The sequence below is a fragment of the Neoarius graeffei genome, chromosome 10 (genome assembly GCF_027579695.1).
Source record: "Neoarius graeffei isolate fNeoGra1 chromosome 10, fNeoGra1.pri, whole genome shotgun sequence".
Classification (NCBI taxonomy): Eukaryota; Metazoa; Chordata; class Actinopteri; order Siluriformes; family Ariidae; genus Neoarius; species Neoarius graeffei.
In genome coordinates this window covers 12,953,595-12,977,340 of record NC_083578.1, presented here as the reverse complement: position 1 = coordinate 12,977,340, position 23,746 = coordinate 12,953,595, and the positions used below count along the sequence as shown (strand labels likewise).

General features: G+C 42.0%; 1 protein-coding gene across 1 annotated transcript in view; it reads right to left on the bottom strand.

The window, feature by feature from the left end:
* Positions 1-23,746, bottom strand: part of bmp1a (bone morphogenetic protein 1a) — a 169,187-nt gene that overhangs the window by 88,265 nt on the left and 57,176 nt on the right. Inside the window, exon 7 of the mRNA XM_060931318.1 lies at positions 7,805-7,929. Coding sequence (XP_060787301.1) covers positions 7,805-7,929 — 125 coding nt within the window. The remainder of the gene's footprint in view (positions 1-7,804; positions 7,930-23,746) is intronic.

The following is a 23,746-nucleotide window of genomic DNA, read 5'->3' as shown; positions in this document are numbered from 1 at the left end:
CCAGGGACACGGTAATACCTTTTCTCTGTTTGAACGATTGGAACAACTAGAAACAGCGCAAAAATGAACCATATTTAAAACAGATTAAAGCTAGACAGCCATTCGATTTCATAAAATCAATGAAAGTTAGTTCCCTCTGAAATTTGCTCATTGTGATACATGTTTATTTCTGTAATATCTGACAAAATATCAGGCCATTCTGTGGCTGGGAAGTTATTTAATTTGAGGGGATTAAAGCAAATAACGTGTGTGAAATTGCTCGCTTCGTGCAGTCAAGCAGACAGAGGAAGTCTGTGTGCGTGTGTGCGAATGAGCGTGCACTGACAGTTCCATCATTGTGTCGCTAAACGAACAGCTGATCACACCGAGGTGCTCGCTGAGCGCCAATATTTATTAGTTTGGTCCTGCGTTTCCTTCCCTACGCGTATAACATAACGTCTTTTCTTCTTGCTTTCTTTCCGTTACTATAGTCGGTTTTTCACGTTTCATTCGCACACTCACGTGCTCCATTTTTCCCTCCTGTTTCAAATTTGTATCCCACAATGCCTTGCACAAACGGGGAAAGCCCACCATGTAATGTGATGCATGACATAATATCTTGAATTGGGTCATGGTGAAGCAGGAAAAAATAGCAGAAAATTTAGGGCCACGTGGCTCTAAATTCATGAATTGTTCTATTAAAAATAAATAAATAAAATTGGAAGTCTGTGATTTGAATTCAGTAGCTTTCAGTCCACTAAACAAAAATAACTGGGTGTTGGGAAAATTCTTTTTATAATCTGAACTTGAAAAATCTGAAAGGCAGTCTACCTTTAAGCCTTGTTAAAAGGAAAGACGGGGTCCGATTGTCCCCCAGGAGAAATCATCATGTGATGCGTAACATCATGCACAAGGGGTCTATTGTAAACTTTTCTGTAAAGATTTAACTTTTATGAAAGGAGTCTCCAGGATCAGTGCTTTGTAACAGCAAGGTTTTCTCCACAGAAAAGTTTCCAGGATGGACGGCTTTCCAGTTTCTTTGTAACATGACAAGCTGCACTTTTTCCTTTCTTCAATATTTAAAAAAAAAAAAAAGCTGATGAGGGACGATGATTTATAGCTGCTATGACACAAGTGAGAAAATTTATGAATTTGTTTCGCAGATGTCCCACAACACTGAACATAAACAGATAAGAGGTACAACCCCGATTCCAAAAAAGTTGGGACAAAGTACAAATTGTAAATAAAAACGGAATGCAATGATGTGGAAGTTTCAAAATTCCATATTTTATTCAGAATAGAACATAGATGACATATCAAATGTTTAAACTGAGAAAATGTATCATTTAAGGAGAAAAATTAGGTGATTTTAAATTTCATGACAACAACACATCTCAAAAAAGTTGGGACAAGGCCGTGTTTACCACTGAGAGACATCCCCTTTTCTCTTTACAACAGTCTGTAAACGTCTGGGGACTGAGGAGACAAGTTGCACAAGTTTAGGGATAGGAATGTTAACCCATTCTTGTCTAATGTAGGATTCTAGTTGCTCAACTGTCTTAGGTCTTTTTTGTCGTATCTTCCGTTTTATGATGCGCCAAATGTTTTCTATGGGTGAAAGATCTGGACTGCAGGCTGGCCAGTTCAGTACCCGGACCCTTCTTCTACGCAGCCATGATGCTGTAATTGATGCAGTATGTGGTTTGGCATTGTCATGTTGGAAAATGCAAGGTCTTCCCTGAAAGAGACGTCGTCTGGATGGGAGCATATGTTGCTCTAGAACCTGGATATACCTTTCAACATTGATGGTGTCTTTCCAGATGTGTAAGCTGCCCATGCCACACGCACTAATGCAACCCCTTACCATCAGAGATGCAGGCTTCTGAACTGAGCGCTGATAACAACTTGGGTCGTCCTTCTCCTCTTTAGTCCGAATGACACGGCGTCCCTGATTTCCATAAAGAACTTCAAATTTTGATTCATCTGACCACAGAACAGTTTTCCACTTTGCCACAGTCCATTTTAAATGAGCCTTGGCCCAGAGAAGACATCTGCGCTTCTGGATCATGTTTAGATGCGGCTTCTTCTTTGAACTATAGAGTTTTAGCTGGCAACAGCGGATGGCATGGTGAATTGTGTTCACAGATAATGTTCTCTGGAAATATTCCTGAGCCCATTTTGTGATTTCCAATACAGAAGCATGCCTGTATGTGATGCAGTGCCGTCTAAGGGCCCGAAGATCACGGGCACCCAGTATGGTTTTCCGGCCTTGACCCTTACGCACAGAAATTTTTCCAGATTCTCTGAATCTTTTGAACGATATTATGCACTGTAGATGATGATATGTTCAAACTCTTTGCAATTTTACACTGTCGAACTCCTTTCTGATATTGCTCCACTATTTATCAGCGCAGAATAAGGGGGATTGGTGATCCTCTTCCCATCTTTACTTCCGAGAGCCGCTGCCACTCCAAGATGCTCTTTTTATACCCAGTCATGTTAATGACCTATTGCCAATTGACCTAATGAGTTGCAGTTTGGTCCTCCAGCTGTTCCTTTTTTGTACCTTTAACTTTTCCAGCCTCTTATTGCCCCTGTCCCAACTTTTTTGAGATGTGTTGCTGTCATGAAATTTCAAATGAGCCAATATTTGGCATGAAATTTCAAAATGTCTCACTTTCGACATTTGATATGTTGTCTATGTTCTATTGTGAATACAATATCAGTTTTTGAGATTTGTAAATCATTGCATTCCGTTTTTATTTACAATTTGTACTTTGTCCCAACTTTTTTGGAATCGGGGTTGTATAATGTGGCATTGTTTAATAAATAATATAGATATTTTTTTAAATCATTGGTGTGGTAAAAGTGGAATCGGACTCCATTTGCACTGGGCTGCATCACACCAACCGGTTATTGATTATTTTCCTATAACAGCATGTCACCAAATGATTTATCCTTAATTAACAGCTTTTTTCCCTCTATCCTGATCCTGAATTACCACCACACTGCATATTTTGGCATTGTCTCTGCTCCTAAGTCATGTGATTCAACTCATCAGCTAATAAATAAGCTTGAATTACACTAAGTGAGAACTGAAAGCGTTAGAGGATGGAAAACGCTAACAAATGTGCAGGATGGAGGTCCTGTAGATTAGAACCATGAGTGAGAAAGACCAAAAGGAGAAATGAAAGAAGGACTCGAAGTACAGCGCATCCTCTTTAAATATAGGAGCAAGAGAGCTATAAATAAATCCTCTCTAAGGAAAAGCGCTGCACTGTACACGATGTGCTAGGGAATGAAAAACACGCCTGGCCATCCAGAGAACACAGAAACACTGCAAATCCGGTTCATGGGAAATTAGAAAAATGTATGCAGCTAATATATAACAAACTGTCCAGTGCTTTTTTTTTAAAATAAATCAGAAAACGTACTTTAATCTGAAGTGCATCATGAATGTGTTAATTATTTAAAAAAAAAAAGAAAAAAAAAAAAGCACCAACTGAAATGATTTCATAAAACGCCTGATAATGCATCATTTCATGACTGAAGCTTTATAAATGCCCCAGCGTACTTCAGCCCCACCCTCCATCAAAGCCAGCTCATAAATACACCTTGTTACTCAGTTTACACTCATTACTTTCCTCCAAACGCGGCTCTGTGTTTGGATAAAGGCAAAGCTGCTGCGAGTGCATTCTTATGCTTCTAAGGCGTATCGGCAATGTGTAAAGCTATTAACAAGCGGCCTGGCAAGCCGCAGGGGAGTGACTGCTACGGCAAGGAATGCTGTGCAAAATATGGATTCGCCACACTACCGGGAGGTTTTCTTTTCCTTTTTCCATGGCTCGAGTTCCTACGTTAGCCCGTGGTGCACTATGACACATCATCTGCTCTCACTGAGGACGCAGACACGTGGTCATGTTCATTTTTCCTCATCATTACATCATGAAAAAATTTAATTAATAGACTAGTAATGTAAGGACTGGTTTGTATTATCTACCAATGAACTTCCATGTTGGTTTCAGTTTAAGTTCCAACAACCTACTAACATTAAACAAGCTTTGTTTATTACCTTAAAAAAAAAAAAAAACAGACTATTAAATACGCCCTCGTTTTCCAAGAAATTAGAAGATCATTCCTCGCTGTTAGTCATCGTTGCTGAATTCAGCCTTGGCAGACAGCAACATCGATGGTCCATCATCCCCTAACTGCCCCAATGGAAAGGTTCAATACAAGGTCACATTCTTGCCACAATTATTTTAGGCTCCATGTCAAATTTAGTGTTAATATCTCTAACATGACTGAATATCATGCCATTATGCCAGGGCATGCTGTTATAGGAAAATAATCAACAATGAGCCAGGGTGATGAATTCAATGTGAAGTGTTCCCACCCCAAAGTTTCATTACATTAACGTAGGCTTGTAGTACTTGAGTCCAACTTGTGCCCTGACGACTCGGACTTGGACTTGTGCATTAACTGCATTCGGACTCGTAAATTGGAGACGAAGAGTCTGATTTTTTCTTTTTTGTAACACGCCATAATAAGTTGGCATATTTATATCTACATTAATTTTTATACTAATTTCATGCAAGAGAATGCACATTCACTTGTTCATACGTCATGTTCAGGAACAAACTAGCGTTAATGGCGCTAAAATGCCTGGAGAGAACGCCGCTAGGATTGTCCAATTTGCTTATACAGACTTCTCGTGCAGTGGGAAAAAATGCACTGCTATGTGTTCCATATGTAGAAGAACTATCGAGGAGACGACGGGGACAACCTCGAACTTCAATCGTCATTTGGTAAGACTCCACCCAGAGAAGGAAGTGACACGCTATGTTCATTGCTCTGTTGAAAGTGGGCGGGGCTTGCTTGCTGAGTGATGAACTAGCTAGTGTTAACCCTCTCTCATGGTATTTGCCTTGTTGATAGTGGGCGGGGCTTGCTGAGCGATGAATAAGCTTTTTATCTGTAGCCTGTTAACTAAAATGGGGCAGTCGAGCAGTAACGTTAGTCCAACACAGTAGCAGAGATGCTTTCACATAAAGGCAGCAACAGTCACCGTCAAATGGTGCGGTTGGAGTCTTGTTCTCGGACTCGACTCGGATCAATAGTGGACTCGAATCGAAATTTTCTTTCATGACTCGGACTTGAACACTGAGGACTCGAGACTGGACTCGGACTCGAGGTTTAGTGACTCAACTACAATAGTGCATTAATGGCATTTAGCAGACGCTCTTACCCAGAGCGATGTACAATATACCCAGAGTAACCAGGGGAGCAGTTGGTGGTTAGGTGCCTTGCTCAAGGGCACTTCAGCCATTCCTGCTGGTCCAGGGAATCAAACCAGTTTTAGGAACCTTTTGGTCCCAAAGCTGCTTCTCTAACCATTAGGCCGTGCCCCCAAATTGACTGTTTTCCAATAACAGTGCTCACCAAAGTACTTCATTCATCTTTTACGACAAACTTTTTTACCATTGATTACAGTTTTTTTTATTTATCATAGAATGATACATAGCTGGGCGGCACAGTGGTGTAGTGGTTAGCGCTGTCGCCTCACAGCAAGAAGGTCCGGGTTCGAGCCCCGTGGCCGGCGAGGGCCTTTCTATGCGGAGTTTGCATGTTCTCCCCGTGTCCGCGTGGGTTTCCTCCGGGTGCTCCGGTTTCCCCCACAGTCCAAAGACATGCAGGTTAGGTTAACTGGTGACTCTAAATTGATCGTAGGTGTGAATGTGAGTATGAATGGTTGTCTGTGTCTATGTGTCAGCCCTGTGATGACCTGGCGACTTGTCCAGGGTGTACCCCGCCTTTCGCCCATAGTCAGCTGGGATAGGCTCCAGCTTGCCTGCAACCCTGTAGAACAGGATAAAGCGGCTAGAGATAATGAGATGAGATGATATATAGCTGCTATGTCATATACGTTATCTCTTAGGTCATAGCAGCTATAAACATACAGGAAAGCCATGACCTAATGGTTAGAGAAGCAGTTTTGGGACCAAAAGGTCACTGGTTTGATTCCCTGGATCAGCAGGAATGCCTGAAGTGCCCTTGAGTAAGGCACCGAACCCCCAACTGCTCCCAGGTCGCTCTGGGTATGTTGTCCGTCGCTCTGGATAAGAGCTTCTGCTAAATGCTATTAAATGTATTATTATTATTATTATACATACAGAACACTTTTTCGATGGAATAAAAACGTGTTCTATTCCCTTCTAGCAAGTTTCATTCATTTGGTTTGATAGCATGCAATATTGTTAGCATATCGCTTATCCTACGTGTATTACGTCACTCTACCCAATGGAGAATGAGCGCTGAATATGGTTTACGATATTGCATGGTTGTCAAGACAACATGACGTCACACGTCAGACGTAAAACTTCAGCACTAGCGAGCGAATGACAATTTGCAAACAAACATGGCTGCCAGGTTTGCTTCGTTAAATACGGAAGATTTTGAGAGAATTTTGAAAGACGCGTTGAACACCTGAAAGGAATGTGTATGTATAACAATAATAATAATACTGGCTGCCTGGCTTTTCTCATGGTCTATCAGATATATTCATTCAGCTAGCATGACAGTGAACATTCGCTGAATGGAATATATCTGATAGACCACAAAAAATGCCAGCCAATATTATTGAAATGTTCCATCACTGAACACTCTCCCATGGCGAAAACCTCACCTCCGCCACTGGAGACTCCTTCCACAAACATGTAATTAGCATACAATTAAGGTATTATGAAGAACATTTTTAATCTGTTCGTCATCAATCATCCACCATACGAGTCCATTTGAAGTCACCGTTACTATAGAAACGATAATATATTAGGATCAGCGTTAATATAAACCTGTGATTTGCCTTACATACGGACCTCATGTTGGAGCTGCCAAAATAGAAACTTAACACCTTCTGAATTCAACAGTGCTGTAGTATAAATGATTGTGATTTGAGTAAAAGCTTATGCAAAACCAAAAGGTCGCCGATTCGATTCCCTGGATCAGCAGGAATGGCTGAAGTGCCCTTGAGCAAGGCACCTAACCCCCAACTGCTCCCCAGGCTGCTCTGGGTATTTTGTACGTCGCTCTGGATAACAGCGTCTGCTAACTGCCTGTAATGTAATGTAATGTAATATAATGTAATGTACAAATCATATAATGCAGACTTGAGCAGTTGGGGTTAAGCCTCAAGTCAGCCATGTCTTTGATCCATAAATCATTTCATAGCATGAAAGAATAAGCTAACTGTACATCTTCTGGGACGCCTCGTAGCTCTCCTTTTTGACTCCTAAGCAACTCTCATTACACTAAGCTGTACTCTTATTATATTTCCATAAGGCTTATGTAAATGTAAATATTTCAACCTTTTTGCACCTCTTGACCCTAAAGAACAGCTGAACACTATTTCCTTCTTTATCTGTAAAAACGAGGGATGGCAAACTTCCTGTTTTTGGCCAGTGTTTACTTGTCTTGCTCCAAGCCTTGGAGTCAATGCGACCGTTGCCAAGATGCCCCACCACATCAATCGCAGACGCTCGACTATTTCCAGACTCGGCAAACTGCATCTGGGAAACCTTGTCGTGGATTTTTCCTTATTTTTTTTTAAGCTGAAACTTCTGCGCCTTGCACTGTTGTGGATGTAAACATTTCTGGGAAGCTCTGACAATAACATGGCGAAGTGCCTCCCGTCCTTTTTTATGGGTGGTGTCCCATACATACGGAATAAAGTTAACAGGAAAGTTATGGCATGGATTTGGAGGATTCATTTGCACTTCCTTCTTTTTTTAGTATTTATGATAAGACAAGTTAACAGAACTAGCACTCTTACTTGGACACTTGTAAAGTTTGCGTGCCTGCGCGATGTCTCCTTTGCTCAGTCTGGTTCTCTGGCCGATGGGGGGACGGACGCCGTTTATGTCGTACCGTGGGAGAATGGTGTCCAGGAAAATCCCTCTGTGATTCCAAAAAGAAAAAGGAATGGAAAAGTCAGCAAAATGAGAGTTGAGTCAGAAAAATAAAACAGATATGGCACCTACACTAACAACATGTACTCTCTGTTATACTCCTACATCCTCCCATGTTTATCCCACGTTCGCGCCGTGTTCTGCTTTTTGTCCAGTCCTGGAGAAAAAGGGAAAAAAAACCAAAACCCTCGAACACAAAGCCAATAATTGGTTTCACCAAGAGTTTTGCTAAATAAAGACTAAGTAAAGATTCACTAATAAGCACACACTGCTTCAAAACTGCACAAAATCCAAGCACCAAAAAATTAATTAAATAAATAAATAAAAATAAAAACCAACCCCACTGTATTTCTCTCCTGGGATAAGGATGGGAATTATTTCATGATTACGGTTGTGTTCGGAATCACAAATTAACGCAATAGTGTGGATGCAGCGTATGATAGTTATGGATGTATTGGGTTGTGCATTCACTCTTTGACAGCTTGTGCTTTCCCGACTGGGACTGACGCCAAGACCTGTTATCTACAGACACAGCCACGAAAGGTTCACTGGTTCAAGAGTTCCTGTTTCATCTGGACTGAACAGCTCTGAAAGTGTGAGATAAATAGGGTGGATTGGAAGCAGTACAAGAAATTACTGCTTGTGTGGGTTTCTCTGGGAAAAGTTTGGAATTATGTACACTTTGAAATGGCTAATGGACAGCCATTTTGGATGAACCGTATGGCTTTGCACGCTCTCCTCATCTTTGGTGTGTATGCAAGGAACCCTATGATTGTGCATCATCAATAAAGTATCCCTGCTTTTACCGAGATCCACTGCAACGCTGACCAAGATCAAGTGGTGACCAAACATGAATAAATATATGTCGTACACTCAATGTAATAAATCATTCTAACAGATAGCTACACGCTAGCTATACTAATGATCTCGACTTCCTCCCTTTCTAACAGTCCATGGCTAATAAAGTCACTGACTTTGCTGCTAAATATTTTTATTCTATCCACATTCACTGGATATGAGCAATTGTACGCTCTGATTGGCTACTCTACTACTAGGATATCAGCTCATATACCAGGAGTAGAGAAAAACAAAATGGCGGATCATGTTGCTGACCAAACCGAGGATAAAATAAAAACTCTACTCGAAAACAACAAACCCCCCCCCCCAAAAAAAGCAACATAATATGGAATGAAAGTATTTCATGGTAAGAACGTATCTTTTTTTTTCAAGGATTATTATCATCGCATTTTTCACAAATTGTTACTGTCATTTCACTGGTTTGTTTATATTCTAAGCGGAAATGATTTTGTCGGACGTTTTGTAGAAAGTTTTTATTTATCAAATTTGCAAAAAAATAAAAATGCTCCGATTCTCAAAATCCAGTGAATGTGGATAGAATAAAATTGTTATTCCACTCAATCTCGTCGTACCGTAAATGGCTGAAAGCCAACTCGGTGTTACGCGCCTCATCAGCTCGTGTACAACTCGATTTCATGGAATAACTGTTAAATGCGGGCGGCACGGTGGTGTAGTGGTTAGCGCTGTCGCCTCACAGCAAGAAGGTCCTGGGTTCGAGCCCCGGGGCCGGCGAGGGCCTTTCTGTGTGGAGTTTGCATGTTCTCCCCGTGTCCGCGTGGGTTTCCTCCGGGTGCTCCGGTTTCCCCCACAGTCCAAAGACATGCAGGTTAGGTTAACTGGTGACTCTAAATTGACCATAGGTGTGAGTGTGAATGGTTGTCTGTGTCTATGTGTCAGCCCTGTGATGACCTGGCGACTTGTCCAGGGTGTACCCCGCCTTTCGCCCGTAGTCAGCTGGGATAGGCTCCAGCTTGCCTGCGACCCTGTAGAAGGATAAAGCGGCTAGAGATAATGAGATGAGAACTGTTAAATGCGTCAGGACTCATAACGGTTGAATCCGAGGCACGGCTTCCCATGTGGTACCATGGTCCGTTTCGTCCTCTTGGGCTATGACTAACTTCCTGAAAGGTCAATCATGACATCATGAGAACGAGGATGTGTGGTTTCAAGATACCAGACACAAGTTTTCTCACTGACTAACTAATACAAAAACTGTGTGTGTGTGTGTGTGTGTGTGTTTTTTTTTTTTTTTAAATAAAAGTCATACATCAGGGCCAGAGAAGTACACAGGCACAAAAGAATGATCATATGATCAATGCCTGGTATTGAGAACAAATGTATACAGTACGACAGGATGGTTCTGTATCACAAAAAAAAAAAAAGTCCCTTTTCTCTTCTCACCCTCCAATTCTCACTTTGACACTTTCGCCTAATTTATCGTCCTGCTTTTCTCTCCGTCCTTGCTGGCGATGGCTGCCTCATTTGTTCGTTCCCATGGGAACCGTCCTATCAACAGTAGGCATGCTCAAACAAGCAGGCTGAACTATCCATTAGAGCTTGAGCAAAAAGAAAGAAAAAAAAACAACATAAAGTTTGAGCTAGCCTGTCAAAAAAAAACAAATTTTAGAAAGTGCATTCCATCTACGAAAACCAACTAACAAACGGTAAAAGGACTAAAATTTCAGTCCTTTCAGATTTCTGTCCTAGTGGGCCAATCAAGTTGAATGATAAATGATCATGTCCTTTTTGATCATTTGTCCCCCCCAGCTTTACTCAAAGCCTGGTGCGAGCTCTGTACAGTAGGTGAACACCAGCGTGCTAACTGGCGTCAGCTCACACAAAGTTTGAGCTGGTAGATCTTTATTTGCTTTGGCCTCACTCCATATGTACCCAGACTCAGAAATAAAAGCATCTCTGAGGGAGCAAGAGGCAGCCAAGGAGACTGGAAAACATGCCCCAGTCAAACACCCAAAAAGTGCGAACTCACATGCCGAAAGGAATAGTCGCAAACATATAAGGACATGCCTTAAAAACCTCCCAATATAGTCACGAATAAACGATCCAGCTTCCCACGGTGATTTACAGTACGAATACTCTCCAAACACAGAAGGGTATGATGGGAAAACATTTTGGAGACCAGCTCCCATCCCTGGAAGAGAAGAAAGGATTCAAAAAGACCAAGAAGAAGTGAAGGAGAGGGAACCGTGTGGCGTTGACTTGAGAAAGGCTAACAAAGTCAGCCGTGTTAGAATATGGAGCTCGGAAACTGTCGCTGCACAATTCTGACCTTAAAGCTAGACGACCTTTCGATTTCAGAAAATCAGTGAAATTTAGTTCCCTCTGAAATTTGGTCATTGTGATATATGTTCGTTTCTGTAATAGCTCACAAAAAAACAGGCCATTCTCTGGCTGGGAAGTTATTTAATTTGAGTGGATTAAAGCAAATAATGTGCATGAAATCGCTTGCTTTGTGCGGTCAAGCAGACAGAGGAAGTCCGTGTGTGTGCGCATGTGCAGGTTTACCTTTGAGCGTGCACTGACCGTTCCATCATTCGGTGTCTAAATGAACAGCTGATCACACCGAGGTGCTCGCTGAGCGCCAATATTTATTAGTTTGGTCCTGCGTTTCCTTTCATTTGTATATAACATAATATCTTTTCTTCTTGCTTTACGTTACTGTAGTCGGTCTTTCACGGTTCATTCGCACACTCACGTCCTGCATTTTTCTCTCCTGTTTCAGATTTGTATCCCACAATGCCTTGCGCAAATGGGGAAAACCCACCAGGTGATGTGATGCATGACATAGTATCTTGAATTGGGTCATGGTGAAGCAGGAAAAAGCTAGCAGAAAATTTAGGGCCATGTGGCCCTAAATTAATTAATTGTTCCATTTTTAAAAACCTAATAAAATTGGAAGTCTGTGATTCGAATTCAGTAGCTTTCGGTCCACTAAACAAAAATAATTGGGTGTCGGGGAAAAATTATTTTTATGACTCACACTTAAAATCTGGAAGGTGGTCTACCTTTAAGAGGAAAAAAAAAATCTATAAAAGGGATAAAACCAGAAGATCTGTAACTTTTTTGCATATTCACAAGGCAAGGCAAGATGTATAACAACAAGGACGGCTTTCATAAACACTTACCTCTGGGATTATTTTTTTCCTCATTTCATCAGCCTGTTACTGTACTTAGCTCAGGTTTCCAACAACGTCCCAAAAGGCAGCTTATGGAAAACCAAAGTGAAAATTTCTGCAGCACTGCTGTCTAAACCTCTTTAATATAGTGTCCTCTACATTTGGAAGACGTTAAAAAGGATTCCTTGGTTAAATATTCGCAAATTTTCATCTGCAAAGTGTTCTCAGGTCTTCCTTCTAATGGGTACACATGCAAACGTTTGTGAAGCTGTAATTACAGACCATTTATTGGTATAACTGCCATCCAAACCCGAACGTTTTATTCAATTCAATGCTTTTAATTATAGATATTATCACAAAGCAGCTTCACAGAAATCCGGATGAAGGTTTAGATGCTTAAGAAACAAGCTAGAGGCAATACTGGCAATGAAAAGCTCCTTGAGAGGACACCGGATGACTCTCTGACACCGGATAGTTGGATTATGAACCTTACAGTACAGTATACTGGTGTAGAATAGTGAAGTCAAACAATACTATTTAAAGATTTACAGTACGAGCATGTCGTTACTAAGAATCCTGGGATGAGAATAGGGCAGTGTTTATGATTACAGCAGCAGTTCTTAGATACAAATCTACAGTATCCAGGTCGGATTCAACTAAAGCACGGATGTGACCTGGGTATGAACTAAAAAACAACAAAAAAGCCTAAAGGGTAACCATGTAAGACCTTCCACAACAACAGCCATTCAGTCTCTGTTTTATATCATCCACGTAATGACATACTGGCTTAATTTCAGATTTGTGCCAATGCAATCCTTCATAGGGCTATCTGATACCAATTTCTTTGTACATCTGCCCAAACCTATGGAGCAAATAAAGAGGGGGGAGTAAAATAGGGGCTAAAAATAAAGAACAAAAGAAGAGAAACCATCTGGTTCTCATACAAAGGCAATGCAGAAATTATACCAAGCCTCCACCCCATTATCCCCCAGTTCCCGGCATTGTTTGTGTGTCTGGATCCATTCAAACGCTCACCTTCATTTGCAGGATTTCAGAAAAGTCAGGACAGAGGCATAGCATGGGAGTAAAATCCTATGATTCAGTGCAGAAATCCCATGAAAGCTCCTTGCTTTGGGCATTTCAAGAGCTTCCCTGGCTAAAATCTCACAAACCGAGAACCCAATAACAACATCCATGGTATTTCGGTTTCAGGCTGACTGTATTTGTCCATCCAGGTGTCATTATGAACTTGACTACAGATCCAAGAGAAACCGATCAAGCTAGAAGATATGTTTTTCAAACTCTAGCATATGACTGGTTCTGCAGAAAGAAAGCCATCAATGATTAAGGAACTCCAGGAATGACAGCTATAGGATATACCATATTCCTTGACTCAGGGAGAAACCTCGCAAAACAATAGAAAAGAAAGCCATGTTTGTGTGCAAGGACAAGAAACGAGGTTGAAGAATCATACAGATAGTACCGGTCATGCGAGCATATTCCATTAGCCAAAGCAGCAGTTTAGTCGCTGCCCCCATACAGTGCGTTTTTGTGAACTGTTCTGCTGAGCTACGAAACAAAAAAATATAGCCGCAAGCGGCGATGAAGAGCCCGAGAACCCTTCGTATACCAAATCTGCCATGAATCCAACAAACAGCCCAGGAGAACGTTAAAATGTAACACGTGTCAAAACACACAAAGCCAAAAATAACTCACTTCCTGTTGAGTATGGCTGATACAATGTACATTACAGTTTTGTTCGTCTTGGGGCATCACATACACCTACCAAATTTGACACAGATAGGTGAAACTATATACCAGGCAAAAGTCTCAATGACGTGGGGACACTATGGACTCCCCTGGACACACCCAGGTCCAAGCCTCTATCCCTGAGTAGTGGTGGCCAGGACTGATGTGTGCACCAAATTTTATGAGTTTTCTCCCATGGGAACCACCTCAAAAATGGCCAAGTCTTGAAGAAAAATAAGAAGAAATAAAGGCGCTTTTAGGATGCTTGCACCTCAGTGCAACGCCCTCCTGTGGACACCGGAGGCCACGCACCTCTGGTGCTCAGGCCATAAAAAGCTAGAGCAGTACGACAGTGTGTTAGGGTCATTGTAGGTTGGGGGGGGAATACACAGCTGATGGAGGTGGTCATTTTTTCCCCCTCACAATTTTGTGACTTCTTAAAGGAGAACTGAAGGCAATTTTTTTTATCAAAATTCTATTTCTCTCATTTTATAAAATATAGGAATGCATTTTTGATAGCCATTTTGTCACTGCTATAGCAAGTTATGAGTGTTTGAAATATGCTATGTACAACCCCGATTCCAAAAAAGTTGGGACAAAGTACAAATTGTAAATAAAAACGAAATGCAATGATGTGGAAGTTTCAAGATTCCATATTTTATTCAGAATAGAACATAGATGACATATCAAATGTTTAAACTGAGAAAATGTATCATTTAAAGAGAAAAATTAGGTGATTTTAAATTTCATGACAACAACACATCTCAAAAAAGTTGGGACAAGGCCATGTTTGCCACTGTGAGACATCCCCTTTTCTCTTTACAACAGTCTGTAAACGTCTGGGGACTGAGGAGACAAGTTGCTCAAGTTTAGGGATAGGAATGTTAACCCATTCTTGTCTAATGTAGGATTCTAGTTGCTCAACTGTCTTTGGTCTTTTTTGTCGTATCTTCCGTTTTATGATGCACCAAATGTTTTCTATGGGTGAAAGATCTGGACTGCAGGCTGGCCAGTTCAGTACCCGGACCCTTCTTCTACACAGCCATGATGCTGTAATTGATGCAGTATGTGGTTTGGCATTGTCATGTTGGAAAATGCAAGGTCTTCCCTGAAAGAGACGTCGTCTGGATGGGAGCATATGTTGCTCTACAACCTGGATATACCTTTCAGCATTGATGGCGTCTTTCCAGATGTGTAAGCTGCCCATGCCACATGCACTAATGCAACCCCATACCATCAGAGATGCAGGCTTCTGAACTGAGCGCTGATAACAACTTGGGTCATCCTTCTCCTCTTTAGTCCGAATGACACGGCGTCCCTGATTTCCATAAAGAACTTCAAATTTTGATTCGTCTGACCACAGAACAGTTTTCCACTTTGCCACAGTCCATTTTAAATGAGCCTTGACCCAGAGAAGACGTCTGCGCTTCTGGATCATGTTTAGATACGGCTTCTTCTTTGAACTATAGAGTTTTAGCTGGCAACGGCGGATGGCACGGTGAATTGTGTTCACAGATAATGTTCTCTGGAAATATTCCTGAGCCCATTTTGTGATTGCCAATACAGAAGCATGCCTGTATGTGATGCAGTGCTGTCTAAGGGCCCGAAGATCACGGGCACCCAGTATGGTTTTCCGGCCTTGACCCTTACGCACAGAGATTCTTCCAGATTCTCTGAATCTTTTGATGATATTATGCACTGTAGATGATGATATGTTCAAACTCTTTGCAATTTTACACTGTCGAACTCCTTTCTGATATTGCTCCACTATTTGTCGGCGCAGAATTAGGGAGATTGGTGATCCTCTTCCCATCTTTACTTCTGAGAGCCGCTGCCACTCCAAGATGCTCTTTTTATAGCCAATCATGTTAATGACCTATTGCCAATTGACCTAATGAGTTGCAATTTGGTCCTCCAGCTGTTCCTTTTTTGTACCTTTAACTTTTCCAGCCTCTTATTGCCCCTGTCCCAACTTTTTTGAGATACGTGTTGCTGTCATGAAATTTCAAATGAGCCGATATTTGGCATGAAATTTCAAAATGTCTCACTTTCGACATCTGATATGCTGTCTATGTTCTATTGTGAAAACAATATCAGTTTTTGAGATTTGTAAATTATTGCATTCCGTTTTTATTTACAATTTGTACTTTGTCCGAACTTTTTTGGAATCGGGGTTGTACTATATCAGTCCATATGTCAAAGCAATGGCCGTAAACGAGATTCGTTGAGACCTGTGTGAGACATCGTAGGACGGAAGTAAAACGTACAGCGGAAATCAAAGTGACCAACATCTGCCAACGTTGTCAAAAGACGTGCGCGGCCTCTCTCGAATGCTGATGTAATCAAGCCGGAAGTTTTGTTTGTTTTGATCGCAATCAGCAAAGTTTGAAAAAAGTAGGCAGTAATCGTCATTTAAACTCGTTTTTGTGCAATATTTCGTTTGGAAAACAGTTTTCAAAATGGCGGCACTGACACCTGGCTGACACTTCACGTTTCGAAGTCTCGCACAAGTCTCGTGAAGATCGCGCAGATAAGCAACGCCTGCTGTGGACCAAACGAACTAAATTCAACATGGCTAAAAACCCAACAGGCCAATAAATATAATATTTAATTGCAATTAGTTGCCAATATGAGTCATGATATAAGGTTACTAAAACCGAAAATGTAATTGAATAACATGTTAATTAAGAAATAAAGCAAGTTTAAAAATGACTTCAGTTCTCCTTTAATCTCGGAATTTCTGACTTTTTTCTAGAAAAACTGCTGAAATGGAGGATTTTCATGAACTGGAGGATCATGACACGGAGTACTAACAGACCTGGAACCGCGGAAAGGTTTTTCTAATGGCTGGACAATTTTTAAACAAAGACATTAATAATTTTTTAAAATTTATTCTCATATACACTCCATGGCCAAAAGTTTGTAGACATCTGATCATTGCATTCCTGTCCTTTTTGAGCTTCCCATTCCAGATTTATTCCCCTTTTAGTGTGATAAAGTTTCCACTGTTCTGGGAAGGCCTTCCACTAAATTCTGGAGCATGGCTGTGGTGATTTGTGCTCATTCAGGAGCACAAGAGCTTGAGTGAGGTCAGGTACTGATGTTGGATGAGGAGGATCCCTGGGGTGCAGCCAACATTCCAGTTCATCCCAAAGATGTTCAATGGGGTTGAGGGCTGGGGGTTTTGCAGGCCACTCCAACTTCCACTTCAACAGAGGCATTGTTATGGTGGAACTGGTTTGGACCTCTTCGTTCCAGTGAGTGAAAATTGTAAAGCTACAGCATACAGAAACTTCTTATCCAATTGCGTGCTTCCAAATGTGTGGAAACAGTTTGGGGAAGAACGACATATGGATGTAATGGCCATATAGTGTATCTAAAGTACGTTTTACTTCCCCATTCCCCAACTTCTGCCTGCTTGCAAATAATTTGTTCAGGAAAGTGAGTCTTTTAACCAAATCAGATGATTTTTTTTCTCCAATATTCCCAAGCAAGAATCTGAGCTCTCGGGTCTCGAGCCTTTAGACTTTCTAGTGCATCTAAAGCATTGTGTATTTATGGTTGATCAGTGGTTGGTCTTGCGCATGTTGATCCAAGTTAAAGGATGTGTGCATGCTTTTCAGGATAGCTCCAATGAGCCATATCTCTATGGAAACAGGATCAGTGCACAATAATAAACTGTATTACTTTGAACGTCTGTAATTACCTAGGTTTGCAAACACAAGTTCTCTTACCAAAGCACTAATTAATCAGAGTAAATCCAGACATCTTCAGGCAAATGGGGCATTGAAAACCTATAAGAACATTTAGAAAACATTTGGGAAACCTTTGCATACTGTTGGAAAGTCTCTGGAAACTATTGAGAACCATGGGAAATATTTGAAAATCATTTGGAGAAACTTTAGGAAACTCTGAAACCTTTGGGAAACTATTGAGAAACTGTTGCTAAACTGCTAGGAGACCAAATCTTTAGGTTAACATAAGGATGCAACAAAAATGCCCCCAAAAATTGGGAATCTCAATGCTGCCAGGAGTCCAAGAGAACATAACTGACCCAGCTCCATCAAGTCGAGTGTGGGCATCAGCAGGGCTTCACATGGCTTGGAGGACACGTGCTAGCCTTTGCCTATCCCGGTTGGTAGCTGTTGAACAAAAGGGGCTATCTAGGTATTGGGTGGTAATTGGTAAAGATGCTCAAATGGCTCACTGATTAAAGGTAGACGGCCTTTCAGATTTTTCAAGTGTAGGTCACAAAAAGAATTTTCCCCGACACCCAATTATTTTTATTTAGTGGACCAAAAGCTACTACATTTCGAAACACTCATCTCATCTCATTATCTCTAGCCACTTTATCCTGTCCTACAGGGTCGCAGGCAAGCTGGAGCCTATCCCAGCTGACTACGGGCGAAAGGCGGGGTACACCCTGGACAAGTCGCCAGGTCATCGCAGGGCTGACAGACACAGACAACCATTCACACTCACACACACACCTACGGTCAATTTAGAGCCACCAGTTAACCTAACCTGCATGTCTTTGGACTGTGGGGGAAACCGGAGCACCCAGAGGAAACCCACGCGGACACGGGGAGAACATGCAAACTCCGCACAGAAAGGCCCTCGCCGGCCACGGGGCTCGAACCCGGACATTCTTGCTGTGAGGCGACAGTGCTAACCACTACACCACCGTGCCGCCCAATTCGAAACAGACTTCCAATTTCATTAGTTTTTTTTTTTTTTTAAATAGAACAATTAATGAATTTAGGGCCACGTGGCCCTAAATTCTCTGCTATTTTTTCCTGCTTCACCATGACCCAATACAAGATACTACATCATGCATTATGCGGTGGGCTTTCCCTGTTCACGCAAGGCATTGTGGGATACAAATTTGAAACAGGAGAGAAAAATGGAGGACGTGAGTGTGCGAATGAAACGTGAAAGACTGACTACAGTAACGGAAAGTGAGAAGAAAACACAAATGTTATATACGAAGGAAACGCAGGACCAAACTAATAAATATCGGCAGTCAGCGAGCACCTCGGTGCGACCAGCTGTTCGCTTAGCGATAGAATGATGTAACCATCAGTGCATGCTCAAAAGTAAACCTGTGTATGCGCGCACACACGGACTTCCTCTGTCTGCTTGACTGCATGAAGTGAGTGATTTCATGCACATTATTTGCTCGGGAATCCCCTCAAATTAAATAACTTCCCAGCCACAGAATGGCCTGATATTTTGTGAGATATTACAGAAATAAACATATATCACAATGAGCAAATTTCAGACAGAACTACATTTCACCGATTTGATGAAATGGAAAGGCCGTCTAGTTTTACCTGGAATCCTGGGAAACAAGAGCTCCTGTTTAAAGAAACTAAAGCTAGTAATAAATGATCATTTCACAGCACTGTCGTATTCTAAAAGGAGAAAAAAAGATTTACACCATCACCTTTCTACTGAGAAGGTGTTCACAGGAGCGCCAAGGGAAGAAAAAAAAAAAAGAGCGTCAGCGACGCAGTAGCTCATACGGCCGTGCCAATCACAAAACCAGGGAGTAACTATTGTGCAGACTGATTAGATCTTCCAAACAAAACAATCAGAAACAAAATCCAGTGAAAAGTCAGGGACGAGTAGCGATTTTTGTGAATTGTGGACGGATGACGGACAGCACATGATGGCAATAGCACATCGGCCTATGGCTGTGTGAGATAATAATAATAATAATAATAATAATAATAAGGGGCGGCACGGTGGTGTAGTGGTTAGCGCTGTCGCCTCACAGCAAGAAGGTCCTGGGTTCGAGCCCCGGGGCCGGCGAGGGCCTTTCTGTGCGGAGTTTGCATGTTCTCCCCGTGTCCGCGTGGGTTTCCTCCGGGTGCTCCGGTTTCCCCCACAGTCCAAAGACATGCAGGTTAGGTTAACTGGTGACTCTAAATTGAGCGTAGGTGTGAATGTGAGTGTGAATGGTTGTCTGTGTCTATGTGTCAGCCCTGTGATGACCTGGCGACTTGTCCAGGGTGTACCCCGCCTTTCGCCCGTAGTCAGCTGGGATAGGCTCCAGCTTGCCTGCGACCCTGTAGAACAGGATAAAGCGGCTAGAGATAATGAGATGAGATTTATTTTTTATTATGGTCAGTGAGGCACACGTGGCTCACATACGGCTTAACATTCACGCAAAGACGAAAAACACAATGCCATCCTTAATCAGCAAGAACTCTTCACTTTTCTGTGATCATTACAAGAAATCCTTATAAACAGGGGAATAATGAATGCCGTAAACAGCTCAAAAATGTGTGTAGACCGTTTCATATTTGAAAAGAGTCCCAATAAAACAGGAAATGATCATCAGCCCTGATGAGCCAACCACAGAGCAAAAGAAAGAAGGGCTGATGAAGCAGTCACCCCTAAACATCATCACAGCTGAGGGAATCAAAAGCTCAGTCATGAGACAAACGAATGGTCTTGGCATTTCTACACATGACCACCTCTCTCTCTCTCTCTCTCACTCCCTCATGACCATGCCACCATTCAAGACGCCACATAAAACAGCCCAGAGGCTACCAACCTTCAAAGGCCGCCTTCAAAGGCTACCTTCAGAGACAAAGCCAGTCACACTGTGAACTTGCTCCTTTTAGGCCTGGTTTTATACGAGAGAGAGAGAGAGAGAGAGAGAGAGAGAGAGAGCGTTAAAAAGCCAGACGGGCCCCGGCAGCAGCTGCGAGTGTCAACGAGTGCGCCTGGGGATTATTAAAACCTAACTGGATTTACTGGCCGCTTGCCATCACAGGCAAGAAAGAAGAAGCAAAAAGAGAAAAAGGATAAACAAAAGAAAGCAGCAGAAAGAGGAAGAAAAAAAAGTGCAATTAAAAGTTTCCAAAACCGAGAGCAAAAGTTTCTCAAATACTGAGAAGAATCTCACCCTGTCTCACTTTGAGATGTTTATATAAATGCCAAACCCCTCCTGCTTAGCCTACTCTTCAGTGTGGCCTGGCACGTGAGGAGGACAAAAGCTGTATTGTAGAAGCTCAGCTTGAAAACGTAAGAAGAGAAAGATGCACGGATACAATATCAGTCTTGCGGATCACCAACGCTGCATCTACGAAAGGTCACCTAGTGGAAACTCACATGAAGCTTCAGTGTGTGTGCATGCACATAAACCATATGATTTTTTTTTAAAATGTTTGTTTTTCTGCATATGGGTGTAAATAAATGTATAGGTGTGTGTATATATGTATGCAAGTGTGTATTCAGGTTTATATACAATGCAAATGTATGTATGTATGTATGTATGTATGTATGTATGTATGTATGTATGTATGTATGTATGCACGCAACCACACACAGTGTCGAAACATGATGTGCAACATGCCAGAATCCCTGTTCTCAACCAAACACATGACGTTTTTCCAGTTTCATGTGGATTCCAGGCCAAAATAAAATAAACATATCGTGCATGCCTCCAGTATGCTTGTCTGAATGTGTGTATACGTTCATGCTGAATGCAGCTGTGTCGGATATTCTGTTCGAACGTTGAGTAACAGCACACGTGGCCATGTGTTTTGAAGACGTGGAAAGTCACTGAGCCTATTAAACACACACACACAACCAAGGAGAAGCTGAAACACTGCTGCAGCTGGATATTAGCCAAGTCCTGTCTGCTTTCTTCCAAATCCAGGCCATGAAAGAAAGTAAGAGTCTCCAAACACAGTTTCCACTGTATCAATTTTAACCTCCTGCCATTCTATTATCAAAACCTCCAAAGTCAACAGGGAAGTGGATTTGGTCAGATCCTTTTTTGAATCAGTAAAGCTATCTATTAATCAAATAAAAGCAAGCCAGCAAACTTTATAATAAAAAAAAAAAAAAAACAGGGTCATACTGTATTTAGACTTGACTGAAGCATGTATAGTAAGTATTTAATACCAAAATACTCCAACATAACTACATACTTGTGCTGTTTAGGTGTAAGAGGCAGAATTTGCCTACAACAGAGGTGTGGCTTGTGTGGTTATGCACGATTCTGACCTTGAATTCAAGCCAATTTTTCTTGTGCATATTCTCATCAGCTAAATAAATAAATAAATAAATAACTCTGGGGGCGGTACGGTGGTGTAGTGGTTAAGACTGTTGCCTCACAGCAAGAAGGTTCTGGGTTCGAGCCCAGTGACCGACGGGGGCCTTTCTGTGTGGAGTTTGCATGTTCTCCCCGTGTCTGCGTGGGTTTCCACTGAGTGCTCCGGTTTCCCCCACAGTCCAAAGACATGCAGGTTAGGTTAACTGGTGGCTCTAAATTGACCGTAGGTGTGAATATGAATGGTTGTTTGTCTCTGTGTCAGCCCTGTGATGACCTGGCAACTTGTCCAGGGTGTACCCCGCCTCTCGCCCATAGTCAGCTGGGATAGGCTCCAGCTTGCCCGCGATCCTGCACAGGATAAGCGGTTACGGATAATGCATGGATGGAAATAAATCTGGCAAACTTATGGGCAGCCCAGATCACATCCCCATAACTCAACTCTGAATCTGCATCGCCTTCCCTGCAATAATACTGAAGTAATCTTTGGACTAAATACAGTTCATGATCATTTAAAACATTTTGGTGCATTAAATCATAATAAAAACATCATCTCAATGCTAATATTCGCCAGTTATGCCAACATTACACTATATGACAAAGTTCCAATAAAATCCCAGAAACTGGAGATCAAAAGTACCTAACTTCTGACTCACATCACAAAATTATACACTCTTTCTCATAAGCACAAACACACATTCAAAAAACCAACTCACTTCCTGTTGAGTCTGGGTGATACAATGTACATTACAATTTTGTTCTTCTTGGGGCACCACACACCTACTAAATTTGACACGGATTGGTGAAACTATATACCAGGCAAAAGTCTCGATGACATGTGGAGGCGCTATGGAGTCCCCCAGACACACCCAGGGCCAACTCTCTATCCCTGAGTAGTTGTGGCCAGGACTGATGTGTGTACCAAATTTCATGAGTTTTCGCCCATGGGAACCACCTCAAAAGTGACCATGTTTTGGAGAAGATGATGGAGGAGGAGAAGAACAAGAAGAAGGAGGAGGAGGAGAGGAAAAACAACAACAACAAGGAGGAGGAGAACAACAAGAAGGAGGAGTAGAAGAAGAAGAAGAACATGGAGGAGGAGGAGAAGAAGAAGGAGGAGGAGGCAAAGAAGGAAGAGGAGAAGAAGGAAAAAAAGGAGACTCCTTAGGAAAACAATAGGGTCTTGCACCTCCAGTTCTCTGACCCTAATTATCAACTAGAAATTAATAAACAGCTGCCAAATACAAATTCTACACTTGGAATCATCTCCAGACCTTTAGTCTCCTTAAGTCTTTAGTCATGAAATAATGAAGAAGCAGGCCATAACTGGCCATGAAAAACAGTTTATCAGCCAGTTGTCCGATTACTTTTGAGCCTGTGAAAATGGAGGGACTATGTAAAATTGTCTGCAATTCCAAAACAGCTAATTTTGGTTAAATATCTCAAATTCAAGCTGAAAGTCAACACTTCAAATCACACCTTGATGGCTTTGTTTCAAATCCATCATGGTGATGTAGTGGTTAGCACTGTTGCCTCATAGTAAGAAGGTTCTGGGTTCGAGCCCAGCAGCCAACAGGGGCCTTTCTGTGTGGAGTTTGCATGTTCTCCCCGTGTCTGTATGGGTTTCCTCCGGGTTCTCCGGTTTCCCTCACAGTCCAAAGACATGTTGTTAGGTTAACACGGGGTGGCCATGGCCTGAGGTTGGGCTGAAGTGCCCTTGAGTAAGGGCACCTAAACCACAACTGTTCCCCGGGTGCTGTAGCATAGCTGCCCATTGCTCTGGGTACGTGCGTGTGTGTGTGTTCATTGCTCAGTTGTTTGTGCATGTGTGTGTTCACTGCTTCAGATGGGTTAAATTTCACCGTGTGCTTAAGTCTGTGCTTGAGTGTACGTGTGACAAATAAAGGCTTCTTGGAGGTGTACAGAGGCACAATTCCAAAAATTGCATCGCTGCCCAAATACTTATGGATGTGACTGTCACATACCTGAATGTTTCT